The 20,588-nt window shown below is 39.1% G+C and overlaps 1 protein-coding gene across 1 annotated transcript; it reads right to left on the bottom strand.

Annotated features, from left to right (window-relative positions):
* Nucleotides 1-295: 295 nt before the first annotated feature.
* On the bottom strand, nucleotides 296-8,658 carry LOC131245568 (la-related protein 6A-like). Its single transcript, XM_058245121.1, has 11 exons — nucleotides 8,337-8,658; nucleotides 5,860-5,941; nucleotides 3,521-3,615; nucleotides 3,307-3,378; nucleotides 3,139-3,218; nucleotides 2,962-3,046; nucleotides 2,689-2,736; nucleotides 2,516-2,584; nucleotides 2,296-2,430; nucleotides 1,019-1,121; nucleotides 296-819 (listed from the first exon to the last, which is right to left on the bottom strand). Exons 1-11 carry the CDS (start codon nucleotides 8,550-8,552, stop codon nucleotides 692-694), a joined length of 1,113 nt encoding a protein of 370 aa, XP_058101104.1. The 5' UTR covers nucleotides 8,553-8,658; the 3' UTR covers nucleotides 296-691.
* Nucleotides 8,659-20,588: the final 11,930 nt, after the last annotated feature.

Genomic DNA, 20,588 nt, shown 5'->3' with positions numbered 1-20,588 from the left:
CAAACCAACTTAAATGCAGCAGGCAGGTCTGGATTGAGTCCAGCCAACTCCATATCCCAGCATTTTAAGATAAGAGTGCCTACGTCACTCTGCTTTACACTGTAAAATTGGGCCTTTTTCCAAACTTTTTATCCTTCCGAAAAAGGGGGGAATAAAAAGATGCACTGTCAACCAAAGTGTGGGGCTTATCATGTGAGGACAGTGGTCAGGGCCAACTCCATTTGATCATAATGGGACCATGGTGAGCATAATTCACAGTGAATGTTCAACATACGCATCATACAAAGCAGGCATATAGTCACAGCTCAATCAAATCTTTAACATATATTGAACTGGATAAGTTACAAATAAGGAAAAATTTCTGCAACACTAATGGCAAGCAACGCCTAATCAAACCACAACTAATTACTGTAATAATTACATATTGCTATTTTTTTTTTCTTTTTTTTTTTTTAAATTTTACACTAAAAAGTCAAATGGATGCGCCATGTGGATAAAAAATCAAGGCATTGTTGTAGCAAGGCAATGCTAATTTCTTCCCTTTAAACATGTGAAAGTAATGACATAAGAAAAACTTGAAATTCACCCTCAAACAAAACCAAAGAACAAGAAATTCGAGCTTAATCAGTATGCATAGATAAAATCATTCTGGAGTTCAGAGGACTGATCAAACAAGAAATTGTCAACCCAATCATTGATGATTGGACGTTGGAGGCTTACCGCGGCCCATCGTGAATCCCCTTGTTCCATCTGGCATTCTTGGCCCTGGAGGGGGCTTGGTCAGACCTTCACTGCCAGGCCCAGATACAGATCCATGGCCTATAAGAGACAAAAAGAGATTGCTATTCATCCAGAAAAATCTCAATCCATATATTAGAATGTATGAAAAGTTCATGAACTTGGAAGAACAGCTTCTAGTTATCATTAATTAGCAAAAAGATTCAAATCTTGGTGAGGGGGGAAAGAAAAGAAAAGAAAGGAAAACAAAAGTGTATGACAAAATGGGTGACAATAGTACCATGCCCATTAATATTATAATGTCTGTGACTGTGATTCCTTCCTCGGCCTCGATTTCGACCTCGACGTCCACCTTTCTCGCTTTGTAAGTGCTCCTCTTCATGCTGATAAAGAAAAGCAGAAGGAAAGCAAATTCAGAAAATTAAGGATATATCTGGTCCTGGTGAAACCTACAGTGTCCTGATACTTCCAATCCCAAGGTTTGGTGATCCAGGGTGTTTATCTGATTGACCCATGTGGACAAGGACACCTGAAAACCTTCCAGATTGGAAGATTACCAAGATGCAATCTTTGAAGATTGTTTCCAGAGCATTGTATACTTTTCTCAATGTTCTACATGTATCGACCACTGACTGTAGAGGGCTAGGATCTTCCACTGTGGGAGAACTTTTGGAATCCCATGCCCACCGTGGATCCCATCAGGACTATAGTTTGGATTACGAACCATGATCCCCGGGGTATAGACTTTGCATGTCAGGGACCCCAGTGTTACCTAACAATACACGCGTGAGCACACACATTTGAGAGAGATTGCTCTCCAAATGTATGACATGCCTTCACCCATTCTTTTTTCTTCTTCTTTTTCTTCTTCTTCTTCTTCTTCTTTTTGGAAAGGCAACACTAACAGGGATTGAACCTGGATCACTCACACACACATTGCAGTATCTCTACCAGCTCATCTAATGAGCGGGAGACATGCCTTCACCTTATATTCTTGTAAGGCTGAAAACTCCCAGTATCTCATAAGTCATAACCCGAGGTACACACACACACACACACACACACACACACACACACACACACGCACGCACACACACATATATATATATAGGAAAGAAGAAAAGGACATTAATAGCTTGTGTACAATTTGCAGATGAAATGTTTAAAAATGGTGGCTTGTCAGTTTCAAAGTTAGTTTCGTAGGCACTTCCATATAACATTTATGAGTATATTAAAGATTCACTTTAAGAAAAAATGGCCTCGTATTGGACAAGCCAATGAGATTATTCTCTCTTTTTATTTCCGATATATAACGAATATATGCTATTATTTTCTTCTTGTTCAAAAAACAGGTTCTTCAGTCCTGAAATACATGCCACCATGAATTGAATTAAATATAAACACTGGGACACTTAAATTAGCTGGAATGAATCTGCAGTCATACTGATCAAAGAAGAAGATACCTTTATACTAACTGGCCAGATTGGCAAGTTTTCCAACTAATAAAAATGCATGCGAACAAGGTCTGCTAGAAAAATGAAATGGAACACAACTGACCTCTTCTTCATGCGTCTCATCGTGGTGGACAGAAGATTTGTTCTTTTCATCTCCAGCGGTATCTGCTGCTGTGGAATGGTTGCTCTTCTCAGGAAGAGTCCCTTTCCGACCTTTTGGTGCAAACCCATACTTTTGCTGAACAGGAAATAATTGGAGGCATGGGATGCAACATAACCTCTCACCAAGACGAAAAGAAACAATGGGAACAAGAACTGATTACCATCCGCTTTAGAAGAAGCTCAACCTGCATGCCACTTCTCCAATTCTTTTCATTATTTAGAGTGGCCACCTGACCAATCACAGAAAGGGCAAATTGAGTGCCTCCAAGGCAGCTCATTAAGAAACTTACAAACAAGGCTGCACAAGTAAATGAGGCAAAGTTGAGATGCTCACAGCCTTCTCAGCTGCCTCAATTGTCTCATACTCGATGAGGGCATGAAGCTGCACAATGCCACAACCAGAAGAAAAAGGACAAAACCGGTAAAGTTAGACAGCTAGATATGTATGGGACGTATCTTATCATCATTTCTTCAATAAACAAAGCAAAATGATCCCTCAAATCCACCAGAAATTAACAAAGCAACCTAATAATGAAGAAACCAAACGAAATGTTGTGATCATTTCGCATGACATTAACATCTAAGAAAAATATTTCAAGCCATATACCTTGCTGCTGATCACCTTCTCTGCCTTACTGGCCTTTGTTGATTCCTCAGTGGAGTGAGGGTTACGAATGCAAATATTCTTTATACTGAGCATCCAGAAAGAATCATAAGATGCTTTTTTTAAAAAGCCCAAACATGGGGCATCGATTAATGATTTGATAACAACGCAAAGGCATACTTTCCAATGTCACCAAAAATTCGTTGAATGCTCTCTGTTGAATAGTCGTCTGGAAGGTTCTCTACCAAAACAGTGCGCAACTAAGAGTTCACCAATTAGATACTAGAATAAAGTTTATGACCACAACAGATTGCTGTGAAAATGATCAAGAAGCCATCATAGAAATACCTTTGCATCTTCGATATCAATATCTGGCAATGCATTCAATCGCTTCACTTTCTTTCCATCAGAACTTACAACCTGCACGTGAAGTGACAATGGAAATAAGAAGTGTGTTTGTGCATTTTTTGTGTGTGTGTGTGAGAGAGAGAGAGAGACAGAGAGAGAGAGAGCTACTGTATAATGGACTTCAAAAGGCTTAGAGGCTGCATGCTAAACTTACAAGCTGAGACGAGGTCCTAAGTGCAGCCTCAACCAATGAAATGTCTTGGACAAGCTTTTTCATTTTCCTAAAAGAAGCAATAACTGCCATAGGTACTGCAACAAGAAAAATGAAACCAATTTTAGCATGGCATGAAAATCACTTGTAAACAACTATTCAAGAAATTAAATTAAGCTCTAAAAATTACTTTGTAAAATTTCCATGGACTTGGCATTATTTGACATCCTTCCAAGAACTTGATACATATAATCCCATATCAAGTATAGATTCTATAGAAATGCCAATAGAAATCAGCAATGAGAGATGCCCTATGCGAAATAAATGCTAGTACGTGCCTTTTAAGATCAGCAAGTGTTATGAAAATCAATACGACTTGTTGCTTGCTTCCAGATTCTAATTCCCTGGTTCAAGTTAAGCCCCAACCCTTTCTACCATAACACATTTGAAATGAAAATTTCATACTTCATTGTGGCTGCACTAGTCTTTGGATAGACTCACTTTTGTTATCTTTTGGGGATTTTTTTTTTTCTAAGTTTCTAAGAGCAAAAAATGCAAAATTCTCAAGTGAGAGTGGCAACTTAGTTTCAAGATGGATTTGCTAATATTCAGATGATCCAATCATATGCCAAGTCAAGAAGATTTCAAAAAAATAACATTGAAATTGCATTGTTAAGAATAACTATTTGGCCGAATCTGACATGGGTTCTCATCTCTACCTAATAAGAACCAGGGTGGTATATTAGGGGGGGAAAGACTACAAACAGAAAGCAGAAAACACTGGCTATAAATCTGAACAAGAGGTCTACAGTACAGATGAAGAATCAGAGAGCAGTTGGTTGCTTAGTCATTCAGACCTATCCTAGAAGCTCGGCATAACTACAGTGTAGCTTCACCAGGAGCAACATCTAGTAAAGGCAACTTGTCATAAGTACCTGCTATATTTCATCAGCTTCTTCATCTTCTTTCTTCCCTAGCTTAATTTTAGATCCTTCATAAAAAACTACTCAAGAAATGGGGATCCAAATCAATAACATTTATAATTTATAATTATATTAAAAAACAAAAAAAAACATTAAAAAGGGGAAGGGACCAGCTCAGATGAGTAAGGGGAACATCAAATCCTGCAACACAATCAAGATGTTGAGCCACCTACAGCAATGAGCTGGGTAACAGTCAACAGATGCAGGATCATGCACATGGTCTCTTCATGGCCTCCAATAGACTCTTTAAGTAGAAGAAAAAAAAAAGGTAACTTTTGTAAGCCAGTATGCAAATGTGACCCACCTTTATATATACATAAATTGAACACAATTTGCAAAAAGAAAACTACAACAGCAAAACTTAAAGGGGAAAAAAGGCTCAAATGAATCAAACCCTAGGATGGAAGGAGAAGCCTCTCAAGCAAAGGCTGATTCCTTTCATGTAGCACTAGACACTGCGTGAGTGCGCGAGTGTGTGTGTGTGTGTGTGTGTGTGTGTACACAAACACAGGTAGATGGATACGCATGTACATATATAGCAAGGAAAATGACGAGTTGTTTTGGCAACGATAGAACAATATAAAACCGAAACAGATTCTTTTTCTCTTCTTTTTATAACCTTTTGATCCAAAACCCAATTCTCAAAGTTTTCGAAAAGATGGTCAGGCCAATGAGCAAGCCCAAATAATCCAACAGCAACCACTATGATATTCATATCCTTAAAAAATATTCAAGTAATCAGCTTGGTTGGATGCTCAAATTCTCAAGAAAAGACATGACATCCCCTTTCTCGAAGATCGGAACAGGGGTTCAATTCCTTCGGTTTCGAATTCCATATCAAGCACTTTCCATAATTTGAGCGAGCAGCACTAATTACATTGCAAGCTAACTTGCGAACTTCATTGCAGTAAATACATTAGCATAAAAATGGTTATGATCTAGAAGATGCAATAACCAACCGTTGCAGTCCCTGTATGCTAAAATTTTGGTTAAGAGGGTCTCCCTTACCCAATCCTCACCATGCTATATTCCTGTAGCCATACATGAGCAATACAAAGAATGCATTTTCCTTTTTCTTTCTGATTTTTTTTTAAAAATTATTTTCAAAGGATATACAGAGCAGACATTGTTGGACAACATAAAGGAGATATAGCAATGAAATGGGGATTTAGAAGGCGAGGGTTGGCAACAGTTTGGGCCCAAGCTGGGTCCATTCTCTGGCACTACAGTTCAAGAATATCATCAGTAGCATTCATTAACACTAAGGGATGCCAAATATAAACCTTTTTTTTTTTGGGCAAACAATTACAACAAGAGATTCATCCAAAAAGTACCATGAGAGAAATCCTCAGCACTTACCAAACCCTTCTTTGTCCTTCTTCACGAATTTCATCAGAAACTTATCCGTAGGCAGATTTTCATCGCTAAAGTAGTACTCTACCTGCACAACCATCAATCATTACATGATACTATATAAATCAGAATCTTGAAAGCTGAAGGAGAAGAAAAAAAACAACAACAATGCTGTAACTCATGCAGTTATCATATCATTTTCGTGTATCTATGTGAGTAAGTATTCACCACATCGCATTCACCACACCTAAGATTGGAGGCTAATTCAATTGTTTTGAACTTGTGATTGCTACAATACAGAAGACTGCTATCTGCGTCCTGGAAAGTAGACCTTTTCCTTTCAAAAGACGATGCTGATATTGGCAGACTCCGCGGTTGATATGACAAAGATCAACATGCATGGAGCAGTTTCAAATACGCCTTGGCCCATGCCTTTTTTTTTTAAAGTACCCATCAACAACCTCAATCTAGATATGTGGCTACTATTCTGATTCAATCAAGCACGCCTGCCAAGATAATAAAAGAGAGATCTGGCTTTATATGAGCCGCAATTGCGTACTAAGAAACTCAGTGTGCTAGTAACCCAGCATGCTATAGCGTACTGAGTAAACTCTGTGGGGCCCACCGTGATGTGTCTTATCCACCCCGTCCATCCGTTTCACTGGCTTATTTTAGGGCATTATCAAAGCTCAAGTGGACCACACCACAGGAAACAGTGTGAATTGAACACCTACCATTGAAAACTTCTTGGGGCCCACATAAGTTTTAGAGCATGTTGATATTTGTGTTTTCCCTTCATCCATGTCTACATGACCTTATGAACAGTTTGGATGACAGATAAACATCACTGTGGGCCCTAGAAAGGTCACAGTGGATGTCATTATCTCCATTGTTTCCTGTGGTGTGGTCCACTTGAGCTTTGGATGTGCTTTAATTTTGGTCTTTTGTCATAAAATGAGATGGAAAAACGGATGGACGGCATGGATAAGACAAATACATCTACAGTGGGCCCACAGAGTTTACTCAGTATGCTATAGCTAACTGAGTTACTGAGTACCAATCCACTTCCGCCTTTTCCTCGTTCAGTTTATTTATGCACATCCAGCACATGTGATGCAAGGAAGGATGTGAAACAATGAGAAAGGAAGATCGCTGTCTTCTCCAACCAATCAAAACCCTGAATCCACAAGGGTGGTTCACGAGAAAAAGGGAGAAATTTTGGGTAATTATATTGAATAATATGTGTAGAATTTTTCAATTACACCACTAATTAAAAAACCCAAACCCTAATTCAAAATTACCCAAAATAGTAAAAACTCTCTCCGACACCTAATTTGCCAAAAATAGAAATGTCCAAATAATACCGAAGCATTCCCGGCATTATTATAAGAAATTTCTAAAAAAAGACAAAAATCCTAAAACTGCATGAATAAAAAGATACAATGAAAATGAAAATTTCTAAAAATAGAAAAAATTCTGAAAATCTAAGTGTTAAAATGAAGGGTTGCGTTTTCTAGCAAAACGGATGAACTTTGCCAGCATACCCTCGAAACATTGTCACGCGTTTCGGGACAATGCCCAGATCAAAAGTTACGGCTAATTTACAGTCCACACTTTGAATGGCAATTTCTCTCTATCCGGAATGAATTTCTTCAAACTGGACATGCCAGGGGCCTGGTTATGTCATGCCCTACATAAGGCTGGGTACAGATCTGACAGACTATTCCCACTTCCATTCAAGCTTCTTTTGGTCCAGCCATGCTAAGAATGTATCTGCAGCCCAACATGTCACTGAATGGGGCCCATGTGGCTGCATTTGCAGGTGATCAGAGCCATCCATCTAGCAAGCACTACCATAGATGGTCTGTTATCCAAAAAATATGCTGGCTGGACATCTTAGTAAGCACTACCATCCAGCACATTTCACTGAATGGGGCCCACATGGCTGCATTTGCAGGTGATCAGAACCATCCATCTAGCAAGCACTACCATAGATGGTCTGTTATCCAGAAAAATCATGCTGGTTAGACATCTTAGCAAATGAGTGTTTCGGTTCAACATAGGCTGCTGAGTATTTCCTAATTCAACCGTCCACTTGAGTTCCACGAAACATGTGGTCACGGTCATCAATCCGCGCGATTCTAGGACCGTGGCCCATCCACAGAGGACCTGCCCATGTGTACAGTTCAGATAATCCATCTGTGCATCCATACGGCCCTGTCCAGCTAGAGAAGTAGATTAAACCCTCGAACATGGAACGCCAAACACAAACCTAATGAAGGTTGAAGAACTGGGTTATTGAAGATGAGAGCTTTTATTTAAGACAGACGAATAAGAGCTTTTATCTAATACAGACGAACGGGAAGTCCCAAAGAAGACTATCATATATAATAACATAAAAGCAAAAAAATAAACGGATCAGAAATAGATGAATCTACTGGTTCGGTCAAAAAGAGAAGCGATTTGAGATGGATATCACTTACCTGCCGCACGATCTTATCACGGAGACCATCGGAAAGGGGATCGGGCTTCGAAGAGGATGCAGAAATCGTATCGGACAACGCTTCTGCAGCTGTTGCTGAATCTTGAAACCCTAAACTTTCTTGGGATTCGGATTCGATTTCTTCAGCTGGAGGAGGAAATGGAAAGGGCGAGAGGGGATGATGAGAGATCCCTTCCTCATCTTCGCCGCCGTCCATTTGACAGAGAGCAGCTGTTGCTGCTGCAACAACTCCCTTTCTTCTCTCCCGATCTTTCACCGTTCTGTTTCTTCTGTTTTTATAGTAGAGCGGGTGCTGTTTCACTGTTTAGGTACTCGACTCTTACAGGTACCATGTTGCACACGTGAGGGTCGTCGCTGCTTATTATTCGTTAGGAGTGTCAATAACAACGGGTCGGTTGTCCCCAGGGGACTTGGGTGGATTTGAGGGTATTCCGAATCCACGGTCGTTTGGCTGGGTGGATTGAAAGTTATTCCGAATCAGGGAACCAGATCCTGCCTTTTGATGAGTTTACTTTGATTACCAATCCTCTCTTCTTCGTACTTATTTTTTAAAGATAAGAGAGCCGATGTCCCATTATCCGAATAATCTATTATACACGTGGACCATTGATGATTTTCAAAAATGATCAGATTGTCAACTGCATTACTAAAATTACATTTGATTTGAGTGATTTAAACATTATCGATGTAAAACAATGATTAAAAAGCATTAGTTAGTCGCTCCTTTGTAATTTTATACCTATGGCTCATCTAAAGTTTGGAATTTCATTATTTTCTGTTGAAGTATATATTTCAATGAGCTTATTATAATCATTATATCAAAAATCACGTATTTACACTAATTAGGAATGTTAAAATTGATTTAATAATTAAATTCAAACTTTTAATTTAAGTGAGGAGATTTTGAATCCAAGGGGCTACGGTTATATTTGGATTATAGGAGATTTTGAATCCACGGAGCTGCACACAATTGGAGAATTCCAAATCTAGGAGATATCTAATTTGGGTATTCGAGTGCACGGTGCCAAACAAGCAAAATAAAAGCACGTTTTCCCTGCCGCGACTGCTATCCATATCGTTTGTTACCGTTTATAGGGCTCGTATGGTGACAGCACGGTGATCAGAGCCATCCATGTTGTGAACTCTAAAGAGCTTATGCTAAAAGGATGGTTTTAACTATAGAGAAGATTTTCATTGGAGTTAGGATCATTAATGAAGTGTGATTGCGGAGAATCACTTTGCCACATATTCTACATACATGGATGATTGAAAATGTCAGACCATTCAAGCATGTGGGTGCTGGTGAGCGGTGATAGACTTTGGATCCTCAATCGCAGGGGAGGCCAAATGAATTAAGAAAAAATGATGGACGGCTAGAAGCATTTGATCAGATGTACAAATGTACGACCCACTAGCATGTCATCGGATTTTTCTTGTCATTGGATTTTTCCGCCCATCTCGCTAATCTACATGTGTTTTCCAACTCATTGTGTTCCACCCACTTTCGATGCATGAATGTTGACCACTAAGCAGTCGCCACATGTCAACACTACAGGTTTGGTGCTAGAAATATCATACCCGCACCTGAAGATATCTTTTGTTGGCCTTCCTTCAATGATATGAATTCTATTAGTAATGCAATGGCACAAAACCATATGCATATATGTCTTTATAAGTAGAAACGCCGGATGTCACGTGACCGTGATTAGTCTGCCATTTTAATGAGGTAGCGTAGCCAGCATGTCTATAAATGACTTGCTAAAGGAAAGAATCCTATCATAAAATTTGTGATGATATAGTTGGTAAGGTCATCTCTTATAATCCTTTTTAAATGAAATTTTTTTCTCATAGATGTTTGGATGCCTTATGATGATTACGAAGATTATGAATATTCGAAGATCAGACCAATATCCAAGCAGATTAGTTGCAACACAGACTTAAATTATGATAGGATTGACTAATAAATCAAACCCACATTCATGCATTAATCAGAATTAAGAGAATGAGATATCGAGATTTGGTGGATCAAGTCCCGTCTGTTATACAATTAGAAGGGAGTGAGATGGTGGAAGGGTGGAGATAGAGCTAATCAAGTCATTCAGATGCAACAATAATTTAATCGATTTGAGATCCGAAATGAAGGGCGGAGATGACTTTGTGTGAGCCTAAATCTCTACATAATAGTATCTCGAATGTCTCCAATATGAGGATATCTACATAAAAGTTTAAATATGAAACTAACAGTTTTAGATTTACAGAGATATTCTTATTTGAAATGTAAGTCGTATATATAAAGGTTCCTGACCAGCAAGGAAACCCATTGAGGGATTTTTCACCTTAACAACCTATAAAATGAGTGTGCGATGAAGTGCATAAGACCCACGTCAAACACAATCTGTCTTTTATATTTATCTGTACATTTCTCTTAACACAATGTAGTCATAGCATAAATCACTACTATCTAGCACCATCGCTACAATACCATAGGATTAGATTAAATGTTCACAACCTTACATTGTTTGATTTCGATCAACTAAGTCTTTATTTAAAAGATCAATCTCTTTGGTCACATCCTACTGACCATTCGTCTTGATCATTTATTCTCATAGATGGATAATATATTTATTTTTTATTTTGTTTATTTATCTAGTTTATTTAATACTATGTAGATTTTAATGAATTATATTCATATATTAATAAAATCAACATTGTTTTAGCTTTTATTTATTTATGTTCAACGTGGGAGATATTAGTGTTCAATCAAACATTAAGTTAAGTATGACCATAGCATGCCCATACTTCACAATCGCACATGAAATCTAAATATAAGCCCTTAATTACACATGTAGCCTTGTGTTTAATTGAATTTGTGCAAATATAATGTTTGACACTTGATTTTTAAAGGCTCTTGGCTATTAATGAGCTGTGCAATGAGCCTGTAGCTCGAGTGATCCAGATCATTGATTTGTTGGGACCCACCAAGGGATAGATCATTTCCCAAGGAATTATTAGATGGAACCATCGGGAACATTCAAAATTTGCCCTGAAGTAGACCATTAAATGGAGAAATACAAAAATGGTCGTTCAACAGAATAAACACCAAAGACTCTTGGCTTATATATCTAAAACTGGAAATCACAGGGTAATGGATCATCCACAGTGGATCCCAATGGTCGAAGGGTCTAGATCATGATTTAAGAGCACTTATGTCATGGCCTCCAAAATTCCCCCCTTCGTAGGGCTTTTAATGGGCTGGGTTGGCATGTTAAGCTTTCAGGCCTAGCTTGCCTCAGGTGGACTTTAACTGTGAATACCAGGCTCCATTTAAGTTTAGATGATATACGACATCTTATTAGCTTAGCCTCATGACGTAGGGATGAACATGATGAGGTCGATTACTGTCTTCCTCAAGGATAACTACTTTGAATCTACAAAGCTTCTGTCGAATCCTCACAAAAACTTCTCGAATCCACAAGGAAAAAGCAAGAAAATAAAAATAATATTTATGAAAATTTGTAAATCGATTGATTGATAAAATAAACGAGTCTACAACCCTTTAAATAGGAATACTAAGACTAGGAAGAAGTTTAAGAATTAAACTATAACTAAAACTCCCTAAAATTCGTAACTTTATAATAAATTTACTTTTTATAGTTAGTGTCCTATGTGGCTTAATCACGTTATTCTCCTAATTTTTCTAAACATTTTTCATGTTGCACACAACTTTTAAAGGCCAACGGATGAAGAGTTATAATCAAACTAAAACTTACTAAAAATAGTAAAAACAGAAATAAACATGGAATTCGACCATTAATATGATGGAATCTCGTAAGTTCGGTGTAGGTAACCCGGCTACGCTAGGTTGGTTAGGTAAAGTAGCTCGTTATACCCTAAAATTATATATGATACGTTGAGTAACTCATTCCGGTTTGCGAGATATGCCTGTTTTAAGGTTCTGACAATCTTGATGACTTCTGCCTTTGATTGAGCTTTTTCTGATCCATCTTAGACATGAAAGTGTCCGCGACCCGCTGTACATCAACTCACCTAGAAAATTAGGGTTTGGAGGGGTACTTTTGTAGATAAAGAAATTAAAAACCCAGCCTCTCCATCTCTCTCCACTACATCCCACCTCGTAAACACCTCCTATCCATGATTCATCTCCTACAGTCTGAGGGCCTGCAGCCCACTTTTACAAATGGGCACTCATCTACCATCCACGTGGCATGCATGAATGCAACATGACCATCCAAATTGCAGGCCCATCGAGAATGAAGCATAGCCCAAAGTACATAATGAAAAAATCCAACAATCCTAACCATCCAAATAGCAGCCAAAAAATGGAAGTAACCGTCCCTAATTCAACAGCAAAACATCAGATGCTTAAGATCACCTAAACCGTGAGGTTTACAGGCCACAATCCATAACGGGCCCCACAAAGTCCCCGGTTTGGACTGTATTCATCAAGCACATCGATTGTCCGTGTCATTACATTTTTACGGGAGGTTTGCTTGAATACATGTTGACCAAATGCCATAGTCTAGTCGGATCTGATCGTCTTTGGATTTGTGTTAATCTTATAAATGATAGGCACCGTTTACATGATGGGCCTTTCCTTGGATGGGATACTCAAAGGATCAAAACCCTCAATTGCAGTATTATCGTCCTTCAATCATTTTGTCCTTTTATCTCCAAAAATGTAGTCTACTCAACCTTGGATGATCTCTCCATCATTTTCTCTATCATTTTCAGTTACCCAAGCCTTAAATATCTCTCTATCATTTTCTTCGTACCCCACCGTATAAAAGGCTTGGGTAACTGAAATGGATCCCATCCAACCGCTAAAGCCCCACTTATTGATCTAAGCAAAACGCATATGTCATCACAAGGTAACTCATGTGTAAGATCCAAAAGGCATCTTTTGAAATCTTTGGCATAAAAATCAGGCTACTTTTTACCTCAAATGGGCCACAATATATCGAAACAAATGAATGGCTGGAAAATAAAAATAAAAATTGACCATGGATCAACTATGTATACTATTGAATTTGCCAAAATTTCAAATAAAAGTTTTAAGAATTATTTTCAACTTTACAAGAGGGTCAGGGTTCACGCTGCGTGAAAACACAGAATACTTTTTGGATGGAAATTGAGAAGAGATGTAACTCCAGCCACTTCGAAAATGGTGATATATTTGGTGTAAGAAGAAGGATCAATGTCAAAGAATTTTCTACTGCTATCATACAGTATTTATCTCTACTTGGTGATAAATAAATTGTCTGTATGTCTTTGGATCTCTCGGATATTTTATAAAACGGATTCTCTGTAGACCTCTAATGACTAATCCTCTCAACTTTGTGTGAGCTCCGGATGGTTCATTAATCAAACCATATACAAGAGCTAGTTTTGATTCTGTAATATTTTGCTCATTAGTCACTTCAAATGCTTTCATTTTCCTATAATAATCATTTCCTTTGCATCTGAATGATTAGTACAAGCACGGGAAATTAAAACCGGTCAAGAGGATGGGTTATCCTCAACTGAGCCCATTTTCTTCTTCTTTCTTCCTTTCTCTTTTTTTTTTCCTTTTCTGCTCCTTTGTTTTTTTCCTGCCTTTGGTGGATGGTTTTTCACCAAGCTTGCATTTTTTGTTTTTGTTTATTTGTTTTCTTCTTCTTCTAACAAGAGAAAGTTACAATATAGCCTTTCGGTCATCCAATTACTCTGCTTGACAATAATAATTTATGATAAAATTGCCAAGCATTCTATCTTTTATAAATGAGGTTTTCCAAAGACTTCAAATGGGTCTGAAATTGCTTATAACGCTTAGTGTGGCCCAATAAAAATGCAACATGTGTGTCTGTCAAATGTGAGTTCTGTAATAAAAAGCAAAGAATCTCCAATGTAAAATAATGATTTTACATTTTCAATAGAGCCCCACATATAGCAGGCACGTACACCATTTTTCATTGGACAGAGGCTATTGATTACAACCAATTCATGTCCCTTCAAATGCTAGACAATCATTTGTTTGATTTATGTGAACTGTTGTCCACTTCTAACCTTATTTTTCAAAAAAAAAAAAAACCCAATGACATGTCCCAAGTTGTTCTGCTTACAGTCGAGTCACTATTCATTAGAATTGGAGGTAATTTGGCCTAGCTTGCCCGGCTTAGGTGAATGGTGGGTGACTCGCTTGTGGTATCAAGCTGACTCCTTCACGACCAAGAATAAGTCAATGGGTCATCAAACAATGCTTCTTACCATTGCCTGCAGATTATCAAATTGGATGACTCGGCGCTTCTTACAAATAACTTAAATCCAACACAATTTGAGCATGTCAGTATCTAGCTTGGTCAGTTCATGTCAACATGTCAATGGTATCATTATAATATCAAAGATTGAGGGTTAGAGAACATGTATCAATATCGTCGGTATTATGGTTGATACTTCAAAAAGAAAATCATGGATAAGGGAAAAAATTAGAGAAACACTCGGGGAAACGGGTGAAATTTTTAGTAAAACTTTAAAAGATGCTAAATGACACATGTTTATGTATTTATGAATTAAAATATTAAAAAATTGGATATATATATATATATATATGCAACCATATGTCGAAAAAAACCCACAAGAATTAGAACAAAATTGGGTTCATTTAATTCAAATACGATATAATATAAGGAATAACATAAACCAAGAGGAGTGGTCGTTTAAAGAACAAAGTACAGAAATAATAATTAGGGATGTCAATGGGCTGGGTTAGGGTTGGGCCAATCTCTATCCAAGCCCAGCCTGCCTTATTCAATATAAGCCCAAACCTGACCCAAGATGGGCCTAAATAGTCTAGCCTAAGTGTGACTCAACATATTTATATGTGGCCTGGCTTGAGGCTCTTCCCCTCTTAAAAAGTTTTTTTTTTTTTTTTTAATTTTTTATTTTTTATTTTAAAGAGATAAAAGAAATGATGCTTTAGTATATACCTGGGAAATAAGAAATGGAGAAATTCAAAATATTATATCATCAGCAACAGCTGCAACATGGAGTGTTTCTGGAAATGGTAAGATTTATTGTTAGGATTAGGGCTGGGGTTTGGATGTGGTAAGATTTAGAGGGGTTCTTCGTGAGGTTCAGATTTCATTCGATTACATGGAAATGAGAGAGGGAGAGAAGATTTTTCGAAAGTTGATAGTAAAACCTAATGGGCTGAGCCAGGGTGATGGGCTTTGGATAGCTAAGTCCAAGCAATGGAGAAACGGGCTCAACTTTTAGGCCATAAACTGGCCCTGGGGCCTATAATCCAGCCCAATCCTGGAAGCCCGATAGGCTAGTCCGGACTATTGACGGCCCTAAAAAAATCCTACAGAAAACCATGAAACATTCAAATTTTAAGAATTTTTGGGATGTGTTGAGGTCGGGCTAAAATGGCCATACATGGCAACAACCTAAGCCTGGCCTCGGACCAAACCAATGGATGCAAAAAACCCAAATGAACCGAGAATGTAAAAAACCCAATCCAAGCTCAGCCAAGCATGCATGCGAGCTGAGTAATAGGGGTGGGCCAGGCCAGACTGATACCATCCTCCGATTCTTTCATACTTAAACTCGTAAACGAATAAAAGGAAGTAAAAATGATATTTTTGAACAATGTGGACCGCTCATCGGATTTAGGTTTCGCTGGAACTTTGAAAAGTGATCATTTTGCTAGTCAATCATCTTCCAAGTGGAAAAATCTAACCTAAAGAAGGACAATTGGGCCTGTTTGATTTTTCGGCTCAAGTGTAATTACCATGTAAATGGGTAATAATTATTTACCTAGGTAATTACTATATCTTTCCCAGTACAGATATGACAACTTACTTTTTTAACACTTAATTTGAGAAATTTACGGTATCAATGTGGGACCCATCGACATGTATGTTACTTATCACAACACTCATTTGTTATGCCAGCCGAATTTATGGCATGAGCAAAAAAATGAGGCAAATACATAGCTCAACTGGACCACACTACAAGAATCGAACACTTACCATTAAAAACTTCTTGGGGCCCTTAAAAGTTTTGGATCAAGCTTATATTTGTGTTTTCCCCTTATCCATGTCCGTGCGACCCTATAAATGGGTTAGATAATGAAAAAACCTCAATGTCAACCCAATGAAGAAAATAACTTTCAATGGTGGACGAATTAAGGCCACTGTTTCCTTTTGTGTGGGCCATTTAAGAGTTGGATCTACCTCATTTTTCGGCTCATGCTCCAAAATGTTCTAATAAAATAGATGGACGGTGTGGATATATCATATACATTATAGTGGGGTCTACATATTTAAGTCAACACTTTCATTTGGATTTTTGAGGCGCAAATACTTTCGTATTTTCAAACAAGGTGAAAAAGTAATAATTACTTATTTACCATGAAAACCATGTATCATGGAAAATCAAACAGGCCCAGCATGCACTTGGATGCAAATCTCAACAATTTGCTATCTAGACTGTTCAGTAGGTGGTCCCACCATGGATGGATCATTGATCGCTGATCACATGGATCCTGTTGAATCTAACCATCCAATCAATGGACCTTTTTTCATGTATACTGTTGACCGCTACCAACATTCTTTTTCTACCTTTCATTAGCAAGTCATTGATTGTGCAATTACTGTGAGATATTTCTGCAATGTCTGATCCATGGTGGGCCCTACCCTATGAAACGTGGAGATCACGAAAAGCTGCCCCATGTGTCTAATTTAAGAAGAATGTGTAATATGTAAGGCTAGTGGTGGGCTGGGCTGGGCTTCTCTATCAAGATCGGGCCTGTTATCTTAGCACGGCCCAAACTGGGGAAGCGTAGGTTTTACTTTGTGGGCCTGTCTTGCCTAGCCTGTTGACAGCTCTCTTGAGAACTGACAATAAGTAAACTGGTTGTGAAGAGAGGAGGGTTTTTTTTTTGGGTCACATGATCCATCCACCATGAGATGAAAACCAGTGGTCTGGATTACAAAGGCCATGGGCCCCATATATCACGAATGAAAAACCAATGGTTATTAGAATAAGACATGCTGATAAGATCCGATGGCATGTGCTCGTACTGAGCATCTCCACCGCAGACGTGACAATCTTCTAGGATGATCGATACCATTGATCTAGTAGAGGACTATGGGCACTTGTCATGACCCAAATCAGACCCATTTAATCATTTTATCTGTCTTATGACCATTATCATTGTTTCCAAGTTCAAATTCAAATCAAAACTAATTAGAGAAATTCTCATCACTTAGTTGTTAGAATTAGAGCTGCGCACGGATGGCTCGACTCGTCCAACTCTTTTAGACTTGACTCGACCTAAACTGAGTAGGTGAGTCGGTATGAACCGAGTAGACTTTGTCTAGTCTAAACTCAGACCGAGTCATGTTCAAGTCACCCAGTAACTTGACTTATTAACTCAACCCAAAATCCAATACGGTACTAACTCGACTTGATATATATATATATATATCATCTACGAGAACTTTTTTAGAACTCATCATACGTGATGTGACTCCAAAATTTGAATGATTCACATGAAGTAGTACCTCATGAAACCCCTCGGGCCCAATTTTTTACTTTGATCCAAAACTTTGGTGGGACATGAAAAATAAAAATAGTTCCTCACTTGATTTGCATTTCTCTTTGCCATGGCTCACTGGAATTTTAGATCAGGGTGAAAATTTGTTCCTTGGGGTTTTATCGGATTTCATATCACATGAATCATTCAGATTAGATGCCCATAACACGTGTGCAAAGGTGCGCATGTGCGTAGGTGAGCATGAATCTCTCTCTCTTTCTCTTTCAACACACACACACAATACATGTAAGCCCCGTATCCTAGACCGTACCGTTCCATAGGCTTCTGCGGTCTTTCTGGTCGAATTCCGGCAACCTTCGACCCTTAACCGGTATTTGCGCGCGACCCTGATTCTCATGCCGTCAACCGGAGTCAACTCAACCAGGACTTGTACCTTAGCGACTGTGTCGTCGCCACAGTTCCAATGCCGCGACTCGCACACCGAGGCGATACCCTGGTTGGGAGATGTGGGCCAGCGTTCGGTGCGAGGAAAACGCTGAGCGTGTGAATTCCGAGAGAATCTCTATAAGATGTTACATCAATCAATCAACCCATCAATCCCATCATGTCAAGTACACATCACCTTTCACCCTTTCCCAAGCAAGCTCCAAAGTCAAAAAGTTCTTACACAACTCATGCTTTTCTTACAACTTTTGTCACAAAAGTTAAAAAGAGCCTCTTACACCCATCACCACTACATCCATCACTCCATCACCCATCACTCCCTCTCTCTCTCTCTCTCCCTTTACAAGTCTCACTCTCATTTTCAAACTCTCCCTAAGTAAAAAAAATTCCCATACGTATGAGCTCTCCAACTCTTCCAAGCTACAAGTGTGGCCCACCTTTCCATCCCTAGATCTCCCATCCTAGCCATCCAAACCCCATTTCCTCCGTTGGAATCAAAGCTAAGGAGCTAAGGAAGCCAAGGGAGCAAGAAGATCAAGTGGTGGGTGCTTTGATAGGGTAGTTTTAATGTCCTTAAGATGGGCCAAGTGAGGCCAACCGATCAATGGTTTGGATCTCACTTTGGACCCTAAGGTGTGGCCGATGGCCCACTTGGATCATCATGATCATTCCATAATGGGGCCATTCTCCATGGACCCCATCATGATGTTTATTTTTCTTGCATATTTAGGGTCATCTAGACCATCTAATTTAGTGGAGAAGGGATCTCCACCGTTAGATTTCGATTTAATGGGCCTATGTATAATGGGACCCACTTGATGTATGATTTAATGCAAGGGAGGGCCCATAGTACAGGGGTCCCTCTATCACGCGGGTTCCACTCTCTATCTCTCTCTCCCTCTCTATTTCTTTTTTATATGTGATGATAATGAGGTTGTGTGGCCTACTTGAATGGACCCCACCACAAGGTATGTATTATATCCAAACCACCTACAAGTGGGGCCCACCTTGTGTGTATTGTAACCACACCATACCCCATTTGGTGGCCCACCTCACTGTTTGTGCCAGACCCAAACCGTCCAGCGTCTCTGGACGCTGGACAAAAGAAAAATGCAAATATCAGCTTCTTCCCAAGCTTTGGGGTGACCCACTTATTTTGGCCCCACCTTGATGTATGTCTTCAATCTACTCCATCCATTCCTTTTCCAAGCCCCTTTTAGGCGTTGAGCCGAAAGATGGGATCAATCAGACCTTCGGGAGGGTCATACCATAGTAAATAGTGGTTTTCACCATTCAAACCTTCCTTGATTGTTTATACATTGAAATATGCCCAATATTGGGCTTGTTTTGCTTGTCTGGAGCCATGGAGGGCCATTGGACGGAGTGAATTCTCAAGATGTGGACCCCACCTGTGAAAACCATGAAATCCTTGAAAATTAAAAAAAAAATACCCTAGCAGGCGCTGCTTGCGCACAGCGTTCGGGCGGACGGGCGACAAACAAGATCCCACGGCTCTAGCCGTGGGCCCCACCTTGATGTTTATTTATCATCCAACCTGTTCATGAGGTGGGCCACTCTCAGTAGTGGGCCCCCTCCAAATTTCGGGTCCATCCAAGACTCAGGTGGCCCACATTATAGGAAACAGTGTGAATTAAACTCTACCATTGAAACCCCTTTTGGGCCCACAGAAGTTTTGGATCAATATGAAATTTGTTTTTCCACTTCAAACCAAATCTGCGTGACCTTCTCAACAGGTTGGATGGAAAGGAAACGTATGGTGGGCCCCACGTGGAGCCCACAGTGATATATGTACCTTACTCCCACCGTCCGGACGGACGGTGGAGCCCACTGTGATGTCTGTGTGTGCGCCTGTGCGTGTGCGCCTATGTATGTGGTCGTGTGTGTGTGTGTGTATATATATATTTATATATATATATATATTATATTATATATAATGTTGAATATACTATATATATATATATATATTATATTATATATTATATTATATATAATATATATACTGGTGGTGGGAGGCCCATCTCAGTTTACTTGTGGCCCATGGTTGAGGCCCACTTTGATATATATGTAAGGCCCATGGGTCGAGGCCCATTTGATATATTAGGGGCCCATGGGTTAAGGCCTATTAAGATGTATTGGGGCTATGGGTTGAGGCCCATTTAATGTACATATGGGGCCCAATTGGTGTGGCCCATTTAATGCATTCTAAGG

The sequence above is a fragment of the Magnolia sinica genome, chromosome 5, assembly GCF_029962835.1.
Source record: "Magnolia sinica isolate HGM2019 chromosome 5, MsV1, whole genome shotgun sequence".
Taxonomy (NCBI): Eukaryota; Viridiplantae; Streptophyta; class Magnoliopsida; order Magnoliales; family Magnoliaceae; genus Magnolia; species Magnolia sinica.
This window is presented reverse-complemented; position numbering and strand designations above follow the sequence as displayed.

Bases quoted from the DNA above. Each gene is read 5' to 3' on its own strand.
- LOC131245568 (XM_058245121.1), bottom strand. From the start codon at position 8,552: ATGGACGGCGGCGAAGATGAGGAAGGGATCTCTCATCATCCCCTCTCG. The intron at 3,219-3,306 runs GTATTTCTATGA...GTGAACTCTTAG, and splicing joins TTGATATCGAAGATGCAAAG to TTGCGCACTGTTTTGGTAGA. The intron at 2,737-2,961 runs GTATATGGCTTG...GGCATTGTGCAG, and splicing joins AGAAGGTGATCAGCAGCAAG to CTTCATGCCCTCATCGAGTA.